Source organism: Mytilus californianus, unplaced genomic scaffold (assembly GCF_021869535.1).
Source record: "Mytilus californianus isolate M0D057914Y unplaced genomic scaffold, xbMytCali1.0.p SCAF_11, whole genome shotgun sequence".
In the NCBI taxonomy this organism is placed as follows: domain Eukaryota; kingdom Metazoa; phylum Mollusca; class Bivalvia; order Mytilida; family Mytilidae; genus Mytilus; species Mytilus californianus.
The window spans coordinates 68,472,121-68,491,613 of record NW_026262593.1 but is presented as its reverse complement, the minus strand read 5'-3'; the positions used below and the strand labels follow the sequence as shown (position 1 = coordinate 68,491,613).

Sequence of the window (19,493 nt, the reverse complement as noted above, 5' to 3'; positions counted from 1 at the left end):
TTTGTTTTGCGTAGTTTTCACTCGAGTCCGTCAAACCAGAAGTTATTTTGAATTTGCCGCCGATCTACGACACATACGATCACGTGGTTTTTTGCAAGAGATCACGTGTTTGAGAGTCGTTGTTTTGGAAGTGTCTCGAACGAGAAGTCATTGAATATTATATTGATTATTTACGATTTTTAGTGAAAATCTAGGTCATTGTGGGCATTTTTAGAAAGGTTATTCATATTACCTCCGTATTTTCATGGGCATTTTTATATTTTTTGCCTATAAAGAAGTTCCTTGCAAGTGATTTTTTTGCTGTTTCATGAAGGCGCGCGACCTGTAAATACGGACGCGTGGTCTTTTAGATGACCTGGTGTTTGACAATTCTGACTTGTTCAGGTCAGAAAATGTTGTTATGATAATGAATTGTTATTTTCGGGAGATAACTCGTGTTGTCTTAAACAATATTAACATTATTAACCAGTCAGTGCAATTTAAAAAGTAAAATTATTGCTTCGAGCTGAACATCGTCACGTGATTTTTCTATTTTTAAACTCAATCACGAACTGATTTTTTAACCTTTCTGATTCGTTTCTCCCTATGAGAAAAACGATCATTGTGAATATTGATATGATGATAATGAAACAAAAATGGGAAAAATTTTAATAAAAGAAAAAGGAAGGGAGGGGTTTAACTAAAGAACCCAAGGTTTTTTTTTTATTTTTAAAGTTATAACTTGAGAACAATAAGTGATGCACACACCTGGTCTTCATTTAAGATCATGGGACATGATAAAACAAATCAAATGAAATGTAGGGCAAGTCTCCAGGGATCATCCCTATCCCTGTCATTCCTCTATTCCTCTTTATAATGTCAAATTGATTTGAATGAAATATACCGGGCTAGTCTCCAGGTTTACCCCCACCCCCTGTCATTTGCAAATGTTCTTATATTTTGTAAACGGTAGAGATCCCCACCCCTAAACCATATATATTCTTGTATGGGACAATTTAACAAATCAAATGATATGTTGGGGAGGTCCCTGGGGGTCACCCCTACCCCTCCTGTTTGAAAACTTGTAAACGGTCGAGATCCCCTACCCTAAACCATATATTTTCTTGAATAGGACAATAAAACAAATCAAATGAAGTATAGGGGAAGTCCCTTGGGGTCACCCCCACCCCCTCCTGTGTGAAAACTTGTAAACGGTCGGGATCCCCACCCCTTAACCATATATATTCTTGTAAGGGTCAATAAGACAAATCAAATGAAATAAAGGTGGAGTCCCTGAGGGTCACCCCACCCCCTCATGTTTGAAAACTTGTAAACGGTCGAGATCCCCACCCCTACACCATATACATTCTTGCACAGGACAATAAAACAAATCAAATGAAATATAGGGGAAGTCCATTGGGGTCATCCCCATCCTCCTTTTTGAAATGTTCTGGATCACCACCCCTAAAGGTAAACCATAATGATATTCCTGTTCCTCATTTCAAGAAGATTTGAATGACATGCAGGGTCAAACCCTAGGCGTCACTTATGCATATCACTTTACTAGACAAAACCAATTTGTACTGGAACTTGCCCAATGTCAGGCAACCATGGGAATGACGAATTATGGGAGCTTAAATTTGTTTGGGAGACTTCGTAACAGCATCCTGTTACAATTATTTCTTGTTTATTTTAATCTGCTGAGAGACCACCTTTACATATTATATTTATCAGTGTTTGTGCAAACAGAATTGTCTATTCAGTATTATTTTCCTCTCACATGCATCACATCTTGTTAATTACATGAATATAGGAAGATGTGGTATGAGTGCCAATGAGACAACTCTCCATCCAAGTTACAATTTATAAAAGTAAACCATTATAGGTCAAGGTACGGCCTTCAACACGGAGCATTGGCTCACACCGAACAGAAAGCTATAAAGGACTTCAAAAAATTACTAGTGTAAAACCATTCAAACGGAAAAACCAACGGTCTAGTCTATATGAAAAAAAAAAAATTTTTGGCATATTTGTTTTCCTCTGAAATTACACATCTATAATTCTTACCCCAGATGCTTAGCCACATGAAGCATTTACCTCTTATTTGAGACAGAGATAGTCTTTGTTTCTACAGAAGTGAGAAGAATATTGGAAGTCAGAATGTTCTGACTTATAAAAGTCTGAATGTTCTGACTTATAAAAGTCTGAATGTTCTGACTTGTAAAAGTCTGAATGTTCTGACTTAATAAGGTCAGAAAGACTCAGAATGATCTGAAAATACTGACTTTTTTTAATGTTTAGAGTATTTTAGAATATGAATGCACTTGTCATGCTAGTACCATAAGAAACCCTGACAAGATTTTGTTCCCAAACAACAATTTTTAAAGATATTAAGAATAACAAGTGTACAATGGAACATAAATTACAAAGTTATAAGTGTTGTGAAAAAAGCTATTTAAAAAAAATCAATAGATAGTTATCTTTCAACTTTTACATGTATTAAAAAAACAGTGAAAATATTATGGGTTATATGTACGGCTTCTTGAAGGACAACAAAGTCACCATATTTGGTCTGAATTTGTATGTTTTTTTCTCCTCAAATTTTTTTTAACATTATTAATGTCGGCTTTTTTCTTAACTAATTTTAAACATTCTTAATTATAATTAAATTTCCCCAACATTTTGCTTACAAACTCTTTAATTTCTAAAGTCAAATTGAAAGTTGTCTTCACAGATTCAATGTGTCTGAAAATGTTATATTGAAAAAACAATACTTTTATATCCTCAAATAAAATGGGTATACCATGAGTTTAATGGTCATGCAGATATGCAATCCAGGATGTTAACAATCAGAGTTTAGATTACAGTCATATAGTAATAGGCAGAGTTTTTCTTATATAATCAATAACCAGAGTAAAGATAATTGATTGATAGAGGTTTAGTTTAATATAAGTAATAAACAAAGCTAATTAATACACTTGCAATAACATACATGTAGTTAAATTAGTAAATACAGAATATTCATAATGACATTTGTGAGTCGGAATAACAAAATATAGACTCATTAATCTCTCCATCTTTTCAAAAATTATGAACCAGATTTTATGCATATCCATTTAGTTTTTGACGGACTCTTTTAAGTCAGAACATGATTTGACCTGTTTGAGTCAATTTGCAGAACAAAATTTCCAATCAAAGCTATGTGTTCTTCCTCTTAGCCCCCTTCTGAATCTGCCACTGTTGAGTTTATTAATTGATTTTTCCATACATTATCATTAATATCAAATGGCAATGCCTGACTTAATAATTTCAATAAATTTAGTTTTTGACTGATTTTTTAAAGTCAGAACATGACTTGACCTGTTTAAGTCAATTTGCAGAACAAAATTTCCAATCAAAGCTAGGTGTACTTCCTTTAAGCCCTGCAATGCCCGGCTTAAATATTTCAATAAATTTATTTTAGTTTTGGACTGACTCTTTTAAGTCAGAACATGATTTGACCTGTTGAAAACAAAATACATTTAATATTGAATATACCAAATAAACTTTTTTATTGTCCTCATTATTGTGACTTATGGGGACTTTATTCTCTCTGTCTTTTATCTGGCTCACCCATACATTTTTAAATCAATATGACAATACTATACTTAAAAGTTGTACATGTAATAAGTTTAGTTTTGTTTGACTCTTTGAAGTCAGAACATGATTTGACCTGTTAAAGTCAGTTTACAGAACAAAATTTCCAATCAAAGCTAGGTGTACTTCCTTTAAGCCCTGCTTCTGAATCTGCCATTTTCGAGTTTATTATTTGATAAGTTTTTAGAAACAATTAAGTCAAATGGTTATTTATTTTAGGGGATCTTACATATATTTCCTGTGTCTTTTATCTGACGTTCCCATACATTCATTAAATAACAACAGGCCCAGCTTATATATTTCAATAAATTTATTTTAGTTTTGGACTGACTCTTTTAAGTCAGAACATGATTTGACCTGTTTAAAACAAAATACATTTAATATTGAATATACCAAGTAAACTTTTTTATAGTCCTCATTATTGTGACTTATGGCTACCTTATTTCCTCTGTCTTTTATCTGGCTCACCTATATATTTTTAAATCAATATGACAATACTAGACTTAAAAGTTGTAATAAGTTAAGTTTTGTTTGACTCTTTGAAGTCAGAACATGATTTGACCTGTTAAAGTCAGCTTACAGAACAAAATTTCCAATCAAAACTGGTCTTTTCCTCTTAGCCCCCCCCCCCCCCCCCCCCCCTAATCTGAATCTGCTACTGTTGAGTTAATTAATTGATAAGTTTGTTTAGAAACAAATCAGTCAAATGGTCTTTAAAATAATATTTTTTACAACCAAACGTTCCATGTGTTAACTTAACAGAAAAGAAAAAGTCATGAAAATACAGAAATAGAATAAAATTTAAAGATAATTTGATGAAACTTGTAAACAAAATACATTTGAATATTACATATACCAAATAAACTTTTTTATAGTCCTCATTATTGTGACTTTATTATTGGGTGTCTTTTATCTGATTTTCCCATACATTCTTAAATGCATATGACAATTCCAGACTTAAAAGTTGCAATAATTAGTAAAAGTATAGTTTTTGACTGACTCTTTGAAGTCAGAACATAATGTGACTTGTTCAAGTCAGTTTGCACAACAGGATTTACCTCAATGAAATATTAAGATATCAAATATATACCAAATTAACTTTTATATAGTTCTAAAAAAGGTGACTTAATATTTGTGATCTTTTTTCCTACTTGTATCCATACATTCTAACAATAACATCACAATCATGACAATGCCCGACTGTTACAGTTGCAATCCATTTAGTGTTTGACAGACTCTTATAAGTCAGAACATGATTTGACCTGCTTGAGTCAGTTTACAGAACACAATTTCCAATCAAAGCTATGTGTTCTTCCTCTTAGTCCCCTTCTGAATCTGCCACTGTTGAGTTTATTAATTGATAAGTTTTAAGAAACAATTAAGTCAAATGGTTATTTATCTTAGAGGATCTTGCATGTATTTCGTGTGTATTTTATCTGACTTTTCCATACATATCATTAATATCATATGGCAATGCCTGACTGAAAAATTTCAATAAATTTAGTTTTTGACTGATATTTTTAAGTCAGAACATGATTTGACCTGTTTAAGTCAATTTGTCAGAACATAATTTGACCTGTTCAAGTCAGTTTGCAGAACAAAATTTCCAATTAAAGCTAGGTGTACTTCCTTTAAGCCCTTCTTCTGAATCTGCCATTTTTGAGTTTATTATTTGATAAATTTTTAGAAACAATTAACTCAAATGGTTATTTATTTTAGGGGATCTTACATATATTTCCTATGTCTTTTATCTGATGTTCTCATACATTCATTAATATCATATGGAAGTGTCCAACTTTAAAATTTCAATAAACTTAGTTTTGGACTGACTGTTTTAAGTCCGAACATGATTTGACCTGTTTAAAACAAAATACATTTAATATTGAATATACCAAATAAACTTTTTTATAGTCCTCATTATTGTGACTTTAGGGGACCTTATTTCCTCTGTCTTTTATCTGGCTTTCCCATACATTTTTAAATCAATACAACAATACTAGACTTAAAAGTTGTATTAATAAGTTTAGTTTTGACTGACTCTTTGAGGTCAGAACATGATTTGACCTGTTAAAGTCAGTTTACAGAACAAAATTTCCAATCAAAGCTAGGTGTTCTTCCTCTAAACCTCCCCCCCCCCCTTAATATGAATCTGCTACTGTTGAGTTAATTAATTGATAAGTTTTTTTAGAAACAATTCAGCCAAATGGTTATTAAAATTTTATTTTTTTTGGCAACCACAAGTTCTATGTGTAAACTTAACAGAAAAGAAAAGTCACGAAAATACAGAAATAAAATAAAATTTTAAGATAATTTGATGAAAATCTTTAAAAACAAAATGCATTTGATATTGAATATACCAAATTAACTTTTTTATAGTCCTCATTATTGTGACATAAGGGGACCTTATTTCCTCTGTCTTTTATCTGGCTTTCCCATACATTTTTAAATCAATACAACAATACTAGACTTAAAAGTTGTATTAAAAAGTTTAGTTTTGACTGACTCTTTGAGGTCAGAACATGATTTGACCTGTTAAAGTCAGTTTACAGAACAAAATTTCCAATCAAAGCTAGGTGTTCTTCCTCTAACCCCCCCTTAATATGAATCTGCTACTGTTGAGTTAATTAATTGATAAGTTTTTTTAGAAAAAATTCAGCCAAATGGTTATTAAAATTTTATTTTTTTTGGCAACCACAAGTTCTATGTGTAAACTTAACAGAAAAGAAAAGTCATGAAAATACAGAAATAAAATAAAATTTTAAGATAATTTGATGAAAATCTTTAAAAACAAAATGCATTTGATATTGAATATACCAAATAAACTTTTTTATAGTCCTCATTATTGTGACGTAAGGGGACCTTATTTCCTCTGTCTTTTATCTGGCTTTCCCATACATTTTTAAATCAATACAACAATACTAGACTTAAAAGTTGTATTAAAAAGTTTAGTTTTGACTGACTCTTTGAGGTCAGAATATGATTTGACCTGTTAAAGTCAGTTTACAGAACAAAATTTCCAATCAAAGCTAGGTGTTCTTCCTCTAACCCCCCCTTAATATGAATCTGCTACTGTTGAGTTAATTAATTGATAAGTTTTTTTAGAAACAATTCAGCCAAATGGTTATTAAAATTTTATTTTTTTTGGCAACCACAAGTTCTATGTGTAAACTTAAGAAAAGTCATGAAAATACAGAAATAAAATAAAATTTTAAGATAATTTGATGAAAATCTTTAAAAACAAAATGCATTTGATATTGAATATATACCAAATAAACTTTTTTATAGTCCTCATTATTGTGACGTAAGGGGACCTTATTTCATCTGGCTTTTATCTGGCTTTCCCATACATTTTAAAATCAATATGAAAATCCTAGACTTAAAAGTTGAAATAAGTTTAGTTTTGTTTGACTCTTTGAAGTCAGAACATGATTTGACCTGTTAAAGTCAGTTTACAGAACAAAATTTCCAATCAAAACTAGGTCTTCTTCCTCTAAGCCTCCCCCCCCCCCCCTTTTTCCCTTTATCTGAATCTGCTACTGTTGAGTTAATTAATCATGTTAATTGATAAGTTTTTTTAGAAACAATTCAGTCAAATGGTCTTTAAAATAATATTTTTTACAACCAAACGTTCCATGTGTTAACTTAACAGAAAAGAAAAAGTCATGAAAATACAGAAATAGAATAAAATTTAAAGATAATTTGATGAAACTTGTAAACAAAATACATTTGAATATTACATATACCAAACAAACTTTTTTATAGTCCTCATTATTGTGACTTTATTATTGGGTGTCTTTTATCTGTTTTTCCCATACATTCTTAAATGCATATGACAATGCCAGACTTAGAAGTTGCAATAATTAGTTAAAGTATAGTTTTTGACTGACTCTTTGAAGTCAGAACATAATTTGACCTGTTTAAAACAAAATACATTTAAATATTGAATATACCAAATAAACTTTTTTATATAATCCTCATTATTGTGACTTTAGGGGACCTTATTTCCTCTGTTTTTTATCTGGCTCTCCCATACATTTTTAAATCAATATGACATACTAGACTTAAAAGTTGTAATAAGTTTAGTTTTGACTGACTCTTTGAGGTCAGAACATGATTTGACCTGTTAAAGTCCGTTTACAGAACAAAATTTCCAATCAAAGCTAGGTGTACTTCCTTTAATCCAAGAAAGTCCTTGCTTTCAGACTGCTTCTGAATCTGCCATTTTCGAGTTTATTATTTGATAAATTTTTAGAAACAATTAAGTCAAATGGTTATTTATTTTAGGGGATCTTAACATATATTTCCTGTGTCTTTTATCTGATGTTCCCATACATTCATTTAATATCATATGGCAATGCCCAGCTTAAATATTTCAATAAATTTATTTTAGTTTTGGACTGACTCTTTTAAGTCAGAACATGATTTGACCTGTTTAAAACAAAATACATTTAATATTGAATATACCAAATAAACTTTTTTATAGTCCTCATTATTGTGACTTATGGGGACCTAATTTCCTCAGTCTTTTATCTGGCTTACCTATACATTTTTAAATCAATATGACAATACTACACTTAAAAGTTGTAATACATTTAGTAAGTCAGAACATAATGTGACTTGTTTGAGTCAGTTTGCACAACAGTATTTACCTCAATGAAATATTAAAATAATAAATGTTTTGCTCTTAATACATTTAGCTTAAAGTGGATGAGAATATATCTTTTATTAACATAGTCTTATCATGAATAAGTGTCTTGTTTTTCCTTGGAAGATTTGAAGGATTGTCATGTAATGTATCCAATATTGTATTTTGTAAATCTTTTGATATTCAGAAAATTGTATGATCCATTTTTTCTCACCTGGTTTTTCTTTGTATTTTGAAATAATTGAAAGTGATGAGATAAATATGTTATGTTTAGATTCTGAAAGGAGAAGGTATGATGTCAGATGAGCCCCACTTTTTAAAACTCTTTAATTGGAAACTAGTAATCACCATATTTTTATGGAGATTGATAACAAAGTGGTAGTAATGACTGCTTCAAATCAGAACAAAAATGACCTCTCGAAGTCAAAATGCATTAAAAAGGGGCATAAATCTTATTAGAATATGAAGATATTAAGTCACAATATTTTGTGCAAAATCTGACCTGTGGAAGTCATTTAATGATAAATTAAAGTCTGACATAAACTGACCTGTACAAGTCATATTCTGTTGAGTGCAAGAAGGGAGACAACACTTACATCAAATTATATCTGACCTATGGAAGTCATTTTATTCTGACTTGTTTATGTCCGAGCTCTGACTGCCAGTGTCATAAATCACCTGTAGCTGTAGATTGGCATCGCGCCTTCAATAGATGTAAGTAATTATATATGATAATGATGTGTCTAATGCTATTGTGACTTGTAGGAATTTAATATATTAATTAACATGGTAATTAAGAAATTACATTCATAATTTTGTCTAAGTTTTCATTAAAATCTGGTATAAAATTCAAGAAATTCAACTTTTTTCATAAAGATTTTTAAAAAAATCATAAAACATTCGTATTTATATTGAATATATTTTTAATGGTACGAGTTTGCAGTGGTACGAGTTCTGAATGGTACGACTTCCCAGTGGTACGAGCTTACGCTGGTACGAGTTGACGTGGTACGAGTTTGCATTGGTACGAGTTAACTTGCTTCCCCCACATACATATATATATCAGTGCCAGGTAACTTAAATGTTTGGTTCACTATATTTTGATCAAGGATAAAATAATTGATTTTATCTTTATAAGGTGCCGATTTGTCTAGGTGCCGATTTGTCTGGGTGCCGAAGTGTCTTTCTCGGGTGCCTATTTGTCCGGATGCCGATTTGTCTGGGTACCGAACTGTCTAGAATTAAAAAAAAAATATGTTTGCATCTGCTGACCGTGGGAATAGTATACATTGTACTGTCAATATCTTATGGCCCAGACTAGTCAGGGGTTAGAAACCAAGGAAAGAGGGGGAGGGGAAGAAAAAGGGAGACGAGAGTAAAAAATAGAGATAAGCTGGAAAAGTTTCTTAGACCGATTAATGTCTCCGAAAATGATGGGCAAGCTGAGTTGAATCAGTTCACCCTTCACAAAAGATTCCTGATTTATGGAGAAAATCCCCAATGAGAGTTGTTGACCTGAATTTTGAATTTCTTTATTTTATAAAAACTGAACACCTCAAAACAGGCATTCAAATGAGTTAAAAGGGTATTAAAGCACATACATACTCATTGTCATTCAAACAATATAGTAGTAGATTTAAAACACTTATGACAATAAAAGAGGAGCATGCTTAAAATTTTCCATGGATTTTTTTCATTTGCTGTGAATCTTCCATATGCTGTTGCTGGAATTTCCAGGATTTTTTTTAAGGTTACAGTACCGAAAATTTCCATCGGCATGGAATATATTTTTAAGATAAAGTGTCTTCCATAAGGGGGGATCAACTATTTCTGGAATAGCCCATTCCTCTTGCTCTTAAAATTCTCCGAGGAGATTTAGAAAAGTTGGCAGGTATGTCGATGCAATCAAAAATCATAAAACAATGTCAAGTTGACCCAGAAACTTACTCCTTCTGGTCTTGTTTCTTCTTCTCGTCATTTTTATTTTGATCACATTTAGAGCACTTCTTTCGTTTGTCTACCTTCCACTCGCCATTTTCATATACTTTATCTGTGAGAATATTCATAAAATCATCCTGATTTTGAGAGTCCGACACTTCATCTGAAGCTTGCACAACCTTTCCTTCATCAACGTTTAGTTTCCAATGATTTGATCCGACCCTCGTGTTACTGTTAACTATGTGCAAAGAAATTATGTACAAAGCCATGTAGGAAATGCCTGGCAAATCTGCTGTCATTTTCACGATTATTTACAAACCAATTTAACTAGCTTTGACAAACATAAGTGACATTTCCCTCGTTTTATCGATCATAAATTTATGTTGACAATATGGCATGTATGGTGCTAAGACTTTTTATTTATCGTATGACGTACGGAAGAGCATAGAGATTTCCGATGTAGGGCGTGACTAATTGTGGAATCCACGTCGGAAAGTTTGGTACCCGCTAAATGCGAAATGCAGTCATATTCCGATTAACGTATTAATAAGATAAGTAGTTGAATCAATTCCAAATCAGTTTCAACTTCCTTCGAAATTCTTTTTTTATCCTGTAAACTTTTCTTTAAATGAAATTAACATTCCAATAGTATCCGCATGTGAATTACAGTAATATAATGATACTTACGCTGTCACGAAATAGAAGTTCCTTCATATAATACAAGTTCCAAATGGAAAAAATATTCTGGATTATTTCCACTGGAATAAATGTTACAGTATATGTTCCTAACGGAATAAATGGTATAGAATATTTGTTCCAACAGGAACAGATATTATGACTTTGTTTATAACAAGGTTTCCATTGGAACTTCTGTTAGGCGGAACAAATCATCAGTATACGTTGACAACTCTACATGTATAATTCCTAAGAAGCCGTGACGTTGATTGGCTAACAATTCAATCGCGAGATACTCCAATATCAAATTTTATTTCCGTATAAAATACAACAGCTATGACTGCACGTATAAAATGTTAAAACAATGCACAGAGAAAAAAAAAACAAACGAAAAGCTTGATATATATCAGTATATATAACTCGTAATCGTATGGTTGTCACCAAGAGGTTCCACGCTACATAGAAAATGTGCATTTACACCCCCAATAGAATTATAATGGATAAGTCGAGTCATCAACCAAGCAGGCAGTGAACTTCTCCAGAAAGACTTATCAGCATTGGAAGACTGGGAAAACAAATGGCAGATGAGTTTCAATACCCAAAATGCCTTGTCATAAGAATATTACCGAAAAATCGACAAGCGATACAAACAACATACAAACTACACGGTCATACTCTAGACACAGTTGAAGCTAGCAAATACCTAGGAGTAACAAGTAGCAACAACCTAACCTGGGATAAACACATAGATAACACAGTTGGCAAAGGTAATAGAACTTTAGGATTTATACGCAGAAATCTCAAAGGCTTCACAAAACCTGTAAAGACAGCTGCATATGTATCCCTGGTTAGACATGTATGAGATCCAACAACCCAAAATAAGATCAAGACAATAGAACATGTACAGAAAAGAGCAGCACGATTTGTAAATAACAACTACACAGACCGAACACCTGGCTGTGTCACAAATATGGTAAAAAACTCTAAAATGGGAAAGCCTCGAAGAACGAAGGAAAACAAACAGACTATGCATGCTATTCAAGATCCAGGCAGCATGATCTTATAGACAGAGACCGTCACCAATATTTGACCCCAAATGATAACCGGACCAGAGGTAAAAACAGCTTCTACAAAGAAAGAACATGTACAGATGCCTAGGGCCAATCTTCCTTCCCAAGAACCATCAGGGATTGGAACAACTTACCAACAACAGTTTCATCGGCCAACACATTTGAGGGATTGAGGCTAACACATTTGAGGGATTGAGGCTGCCCTAAAGGCATGCTCTGAAAGGAAGTAGGCAACAACAGTTATTGTAATGTGTTTTTACAACTTTTTACCGAACGAACTTTGTGATCAAATTTAACGAAAAAATGAGGCGAAAGACACCCAATTCTTATTTAATCATTTGGTAGATTAATGTGAATAGTTTCAGAAAAGATATCGATCATTCAAAGGGATTGAATTTCTAGTTTGAACCAAATTTTGGGGTAATATGTGACATATGTGAAACAATATTTTATGGTAAATAATTGCTAAATGTTGCCATGGATACACAAAAAAGGAATTATATTTCCCCATTTGAACTTTTGAAAATAAAATCTATGGAAGATACTGATCACATGCATATGCACACGCATGACACAAACAGTTGGCTTATAATGTACTATAAAACCAGGAGTATAGAAGATAACTAAACATTTTGTGGTTCAATTTTAATTTTATTTTCTAGTGGTTCAATTTTAGTTTTATTTTCTTACTGTGGAGTGCTTCTTTATATCTCGCCGAATGCGACTCCACACCGAAATTTTACTTCAACGCCTGATATGGTATACGAACGGTTTACACTTCCGGAAAACCTTATTTCATCATCGGTTGTTGGTTGGGTTCCTGTTGTGCAAGACTTAAATATGAAATCAGTCCGTTGTATTCGCTTCTTACGAACACGATACTAGTATATTTCCAAGATTTAAACGAATGTTTCCCCGAGAAAAACATCTAAAGCATTAATTTAGGTTTGCTGGTAGATAATGAAAAATCTCCATGTTATCTCTAAACCGGTATTCTTACAGACATGTGATCTATAAGTTTGAAGAAAGGTGCCTTTTATCGGAATAGACATCTTTTCTGTTTTATGGCACAGTAAGTCACGGTTCAGATGATGTAAAAATTCAGTGATGACGCATTTTTATTTAAGCAAACAAATGTTTTATAAATATTTTATTTGCCAATCACGGCGCCCAAAATGAGCAGAATAATTACAATATAATTTTCAAACATTATATAAAAGAAAATCAAAAATAGGTTAAACAAAAGTACATAACATATTTAAGAGTTAGGTACCGTTTTTTTTTAAACTTTATTTTATTGCTCATTTTTTGTTGATGAAACAATAGTATATATATATGTATTTAATTAGCCTGTTGAAGAATATTCTATAGGGCTTTATAATAAACTTATAAAACCAAACTTGGTGTGGCTGTGGTGATGAGGCATGGAAGTTACAAAATTGTTAAGCACAGAAAGTAATACGGCAAGACTCCTGGGAACGGTTCTGTTCTTAGAAATAGAAAAAGACGACAGTAAACTGGTTTTCGAGCCATGATATGCTAGATCTCCGCCGCCACGGAAGGGTGGCACTTGAGCCTTGATATGCTAGATCTCCGCCGCCGGGGAAGGGTGGTACTTGAGCCATGATATGCTAGATCTCCGCCGCCGGGGAAGGGTGGCACTTGAGCCATGATATGCTAGATGGAAGGGTGGCACTTGCTACATGTATATAATGTGTGGTAGGGATCGCTCGAGTAGGTCACTTTCTTCTGCATGCTATGGCCATAGATTATAGACTAAAAAGTGTTTGTGTGTAGTGGAGAGAGGGACATACTACAGAAAGTGAAAAAAAAAAACCCAAACGTTCTAAAATCAACTAGTTTGTAAGTTAGTCAGTTTTAGCAGACACTTTATTTCAATCCCTGATTTCAAGCTCTTTGTGTGCGTTGTATGCTTGCTGTGTTTTAAATATTTTGACAATGAGATGATACAAAAGTTCAACAGAGCTTATCTTATGATCTGTATACGAATATTCGTCTATAAAAAAAGCTTTTGAATTTGAACTTGAACCAAACAATATATCCGAGAGACTTCGAATTTAAATATTGCAAAAAGGTCAATAGATGTCTATGCATGTTAATCTTTTGTCAGGTTGCAGACCGCTTACTTCTACAACCTAACACAAAAGATAAACATCCTTATTCACATCTAAATATTAGTAAAATATAAGGTTTGGCTCCTTCCTCCTCCCCTTGTTAATATGACCGGACTATTTGGACTGTGCAGTGTGAAAATAGTTTTAAACAACATTTTATTTATTCAATTGTTTTAATGTATATTTAGGTTTTGCATTTATTTTATTATTCTGAACTTTGTCGTAAATTTAGGCATAAGTGTTTTACACGGATTATGTGTCATAATCTTGGACAAAGGACTTAAATTCATTTACTCTATTCATTTAATTATTTATTCTCTGTAACAGTTTAGACAATAATTTACTTATACGTGTCGGACATTAATTACTCTTCTAAACTATTGTTATTTCTATTTGGCATATGTTAATCATCTTAATCCTTTAATTGCTTGTGCTTATATATATTGTTATTGTTTTTATGTTACTTTACATTTGGTTTGGAGTTTGTTGTTCGGTCTTGCCGGACTGCTTAAATAAAAAGTTTAAGGAGCGAAATATTCCTTCTTGATTTCCATTTAGCCGGAACGCCATTTTACCCGGCTACATTAACATGTAATCACTCCCCTTTTTAATAGTTCCTTGATCCACTTCTGATTAAGCCAAGCGAACAAAAATAGCATTCTGGAATTTACCTCTTCCGTTTGAACATAAAGAAAAATAAAAAAAAACAATTGCTATATTATAAACATGGTATAAATTACGAATTTAATGTGTTAAGCATTGATGGGATCATGCCATGATTAAAACATGCAAAAGATGAGGTATATTTTAATCTAATCAAAGAACAAAAAAGGTCTATGCTGTGACGTTTTAAGGAAAAGGACAACAAAACACAAGAAAGGATAACGTGAGTATAGAATTATAGTCACTTAAAACTTCTCAAGTAGTGTCTATTTTATACATAATTACGCCTGATTTAAATGCGAACATTCATTTAATGCATTATCTAGTTTTCAGAAATTGCAAAACAAATTTAACTCCTTTTTCTGTTTTCCCTTTCGACCCTCTGTACCCACAGAACCCAGCCAATCAATTTATTAAATGTCAAATACTAGTATTTATCATATATTTAGTACTAAATACAGAACTTTTGTATATCTAATAAAGGTTCTTTACTCCAGTCTGTATCATCTACCCTGTATCGCATATCGCTTACCACGTCATGATCGCACCCCTTTTGGAACATCTCGATATTGTTTCCGGAACTCCTCAGTTGTTATTCGCTTGTAAAAGAGGGACGAAAGATATCAGAGGGACATTCAAACTCATAGATCGAAAACAAACTGACAACGCCATGGCCAAAATAAAAAGACAAACAGACAAACAATAGTACAGATGACACTACATAGAAAACTAAAGTCTAAGCAACACGAACCCCACCAAAAACTGGGGATGATCTCAGGTGCTCCGGAAGGGTAAGCAGATCCTGCTTCACATGTGGCACCCGTCGTGTTGCTTATGTTATTACAAATCCGGTAAATAGTCTAATTCGGTAGGTCACATTCGTGAAAAGGGAAGGGTATTGTAGTTACGACATAAGGAACATATCCGATATCTGTGAAACGGTTATTCCATAACGGTCAACCAACTCGTGATGGCGTCCGTAAAATTTACGAAGGGATGATTTCAACTTCACCATTTGGAACTCTTGGTTTAATAGCTTTCTTGTGACCAGCAATCCTCTATCAATTTATGCAATTACTTATTCATTACCGCATCTCTTTCATATACAAAAGACCAAAGACTATATAATTTAATATTTTTCCGAGGCTTCGCTAGGTCTCAAATGTTACGTCATCAAGGTGTGACGTCATATATTGAATATAACCTCAAATTTGGACATAATTATGACGTCCAGTTGTCGTATCTCCTCATGTCCTGGCATGATACGAAATGTAACCATATTAAATAAGCGCCAGCAAGAGGGCTTATTAAGCAGCATCTAGTTTTGAGGGGGCTGGGAGGGAGAGCTACCAAATTTGATGAGGTCAGAATATTTATATCAAACATTAAGGCGGCCAGATGATTTATGTTCACTCCGCCTGGGCCAGAATATTTATTTTCTGATCATCCCCAAATTGACTACAAATCTGCCCCTCTTCGCCACCCCTCAGCATCAACTCTCACCCCGTGAAGTAATTAATATTTTGTAATACAGATCACCTTTTTATAGGATACACATACAACTTCAATCAAATAGAGCAGTCAAAATGAAGTCTCGAATATATATATTCTATTAATATAATAAAATGCTTCGCTGGGCGCAGCTTGATACGACCGCAGAGGTCGAACCCTGAACAGTTGGGGCAAGTATGGACACAACATTCAAGCTTGATACAGCTCTGAATTTGGATTGTGATTAAATATTTGACACAGCATAGGTTTCTGACACAGAAAGAATGTGGTCTAAGAACTTCAATTTTTTTAATTTACCTATTATGGTCCAATGTCCAAAATCAAAATACATGGTTAGATTCAGCATATCAAAGAACCCCATATATTCAATTTTTGTTGAAATCAAACAAAGTTTAATTTTGGACCCCAACTTGGACAAACTTGAAAACGGGTCCCATAATCAAAAATCTAAACACATGTTTAGATTCAGCATATCAAAGTACCCCAAGAATTCAATTTTTGTTATAATCAAACTTAGTTTAATTTTGGACCCTTTGGACCTTAATGTAGACCAATTTAAAAATGGGACCCAAAATTAAAAATCTAAAAACAAGGTTAGATTTAGCATATCAAAGAACCCCATATATTCAATTTTTGATGAAATCAAACAAAGTTTAATTTTGGACCCTTTTGACCTCAATATGAACCAATTTGATAGCGGGCCCACAAATAAAAAATCTAAATACATGGTAAGATTCAGCATATCAAAGAACCCCATATATTCAATTTTTGTTGAAATCAAACAAAGTTTAATTTTGGACCCAAATTTGGACCAACTTGAGAACTGGGCCAAAAATCTAAAATCTAAATACATGTTTAGATTCAGCATATCAAAGAACCCCATATATTCAATTTTTGTTGAAATCAAACAAAGTTTAATTTTGGACCCCAACTTGGACCAACTTGAAAACTGGGCCCATTATCAAAAATCTAAACACATGTTTAGATTCAGCATATCAAAGAACCCCAAGAATTCAATTTTTGTTAAATTCAAACTAAGTTTAATTTTGGACCCTTTTGACCTCAATGTGGACAAAGTTGATAACGGGGCCCAAAAATCAAAAATCTAAATACATGGTTAGATTCAGCATATCAAAGAACCCCATATATTCAATTTTTGTTGAAATCAAACAAAGTTTAATTTTGGACCCCAATTTCGACCAACTTGAAAACTGGGCCAAAAATCAAAAATCTAAATACATGTTTAGATTCAGCATATCAAAGAACCTCATATATTCAATTTTTGTTAAAATCAAACAAAGTTTAATTTTGGACCCTTTGGACCTTAATGTAGACCAATTTGAAAACTGGACCCAAAATTAAAAATCTAAATACACGGTTAGATTCGGCATAAGAAATAAATAAATGTGGTCAAAGATTTTACAAATCTAATGCGCCATACTGTGCAATTAAAGATTACTTCTTGAAATTTTTCAATATTTGAAATTTGAAAAAAAAATAATATTTGAAGAATAATTCTTTTTAATTTCTGAAATCTGAAATGAGAAAAAATTGACCCCCACAATTTCTTTAAACCCCCCCCTCCCCCCTTTTTCCCCCAAAAAAATTCTTTCCCTCAAGATATGGTCATTATATCTCAATTCAAATTTCCAATGGAGTTTGCAACCATAATTACCCATTTAAATTTACCATAGTGCTAACTTAATCTATTTTATAATAGAATTTAAAATATAGTGTCAAATCTTTCATATGGATTTTGTTGTAAAAAAAAAAGATGCAACATTTGCAGATATTTTTACTGGTCTTCCTTTATAAATATGCATTTCTTTAAACATAATTTAAAAGCAGTGTAAGGGAAGTAACCAAAACGTTGTATTTGGATTACCTCCCTTACACTGTTTAAAATTATCTTAATTGTTCATTAACCATTACTTTATACATAATTTAAAAGCAGTGTAAGGGAGATAATTTCAATGATGTATTTGATTTATCTCCCTTACACTGCTTTAAATTATGTTTTGTACTAAAGTATTTGTCCATTAACCAGGACAACCTTGTTTTTCCCCCTTTTTTGCCCCTAATTCTTAAACGGTTTGAGCCATAACCCCCCAAAGCAAATCCTAACCATCCCTTTGTGGTATGGAAACTTGTAGTATAATTTCAGAGAGATCCATACACCGTTCCACAGTTATTGTCTGGAAACTAGAAAATGCTTATTTTTGGCCCCTTTTTGGCCCCTAATTCCTTAACTGTTGGTACCATAACCCCCAAAATCAATCCCCACCTTCCTTTTGTGGTATTGAACCTTATGGTAAAATTTCATAGAGATCCATTCACTTAAACTAAAGTTAGAGTGCGAAAACTAATGCGTCTTCGGACGACGACGCCAACGTCATACCAATATACGACCACAAAAATTTTTTTGCGGTCGTATAAAAAATTAATACCTTTACAATCGAGGAATCTCGTCTAAAATAGTAAAATTTCTGGCGAGCCTAGCGAGTCAATTTCTTTTTTGTCTTTTTTTTTTTAGATTTCATAAACGAAATTATATTTATTAAGGTGAAAGGGAGGGGGAACCTTCACTGCATATCCCTCAAAACAAAAACTGATAATAATTCTTTCCGGATTTTGTGTTAATATTGGATACCTTTGTAAATGATAGCAAAAATGTATTTGGGGCCAGAATATTTATTTTTCATGTGTGATAAGACAAGATTATTTATTTTCATCTAAATGGGGGCCAGAATATTTTATTTCTAAAATCTGCCATGCCATCCACAGAATCAAATGGTTGTCCCCTTACATATCATGAATCTGATTTTGTTAAAATATATGATAAACAGATCAATACATGGCAAAATCCGTATCGCATGCATGCTGTATCACCACTCGACCAATATCAGCCCTCGGGACTAATATTGGTTTCTTGTGGTGATACAGCATGCGATACGGATTTTGTCATGTATTATTCTATATGTGTAAGCAACTTCTAGTAGAGGATTTATTCGCCAGTCATCAGATATAGAGTTAAATTGAGTAAACAGTACGTCAGTTACGTGTTCAAATAGGTTCTGTTAACCTAAATGTCTTCGTACAATTATGTACTTGACACGAAATTTGGAAATAATTTTCCTGTTGATTACACCTGCAATGGAGTACTAGTTTTGACAAGTTTCTTGCACTTTACTGACACTTCGTACAGGAGTTCATTGTATATTAAAGCTACTACGTTTAATT

General features: G+C 32.7%; 1 protein-coding gene across 2 annotated transcripts in view; it reads right to left on the bottom strand.

Annotated features, from left to right (window-relative positions):
* LOC127720573 (tetratricopeptide repeat protein 17-like) overlaps nt 1-10,642 on the bottom strand; it is a 51,669-nt gene extending 41,027 nt beyond the window's left edge. For both annotated transcript variants that reach the window (XR_007990869.1, XM_052227186.1), the window contains exon 1: nt 10,208-10,642. Coding sequence is in view for 1 of the 2 variants with exons in the window: in XM_052227186.1 (XP_052083146.1) it covers nt 10,208-10,497 (290 nt within the window). In the remaining variant the exon portion in view is untranslated. The remainder of the gene's footprint in view (nt 1-10,207) is intronic.
* Nucleotides 10,643-19,493: the final 8,851 nt, after the last annotated feature.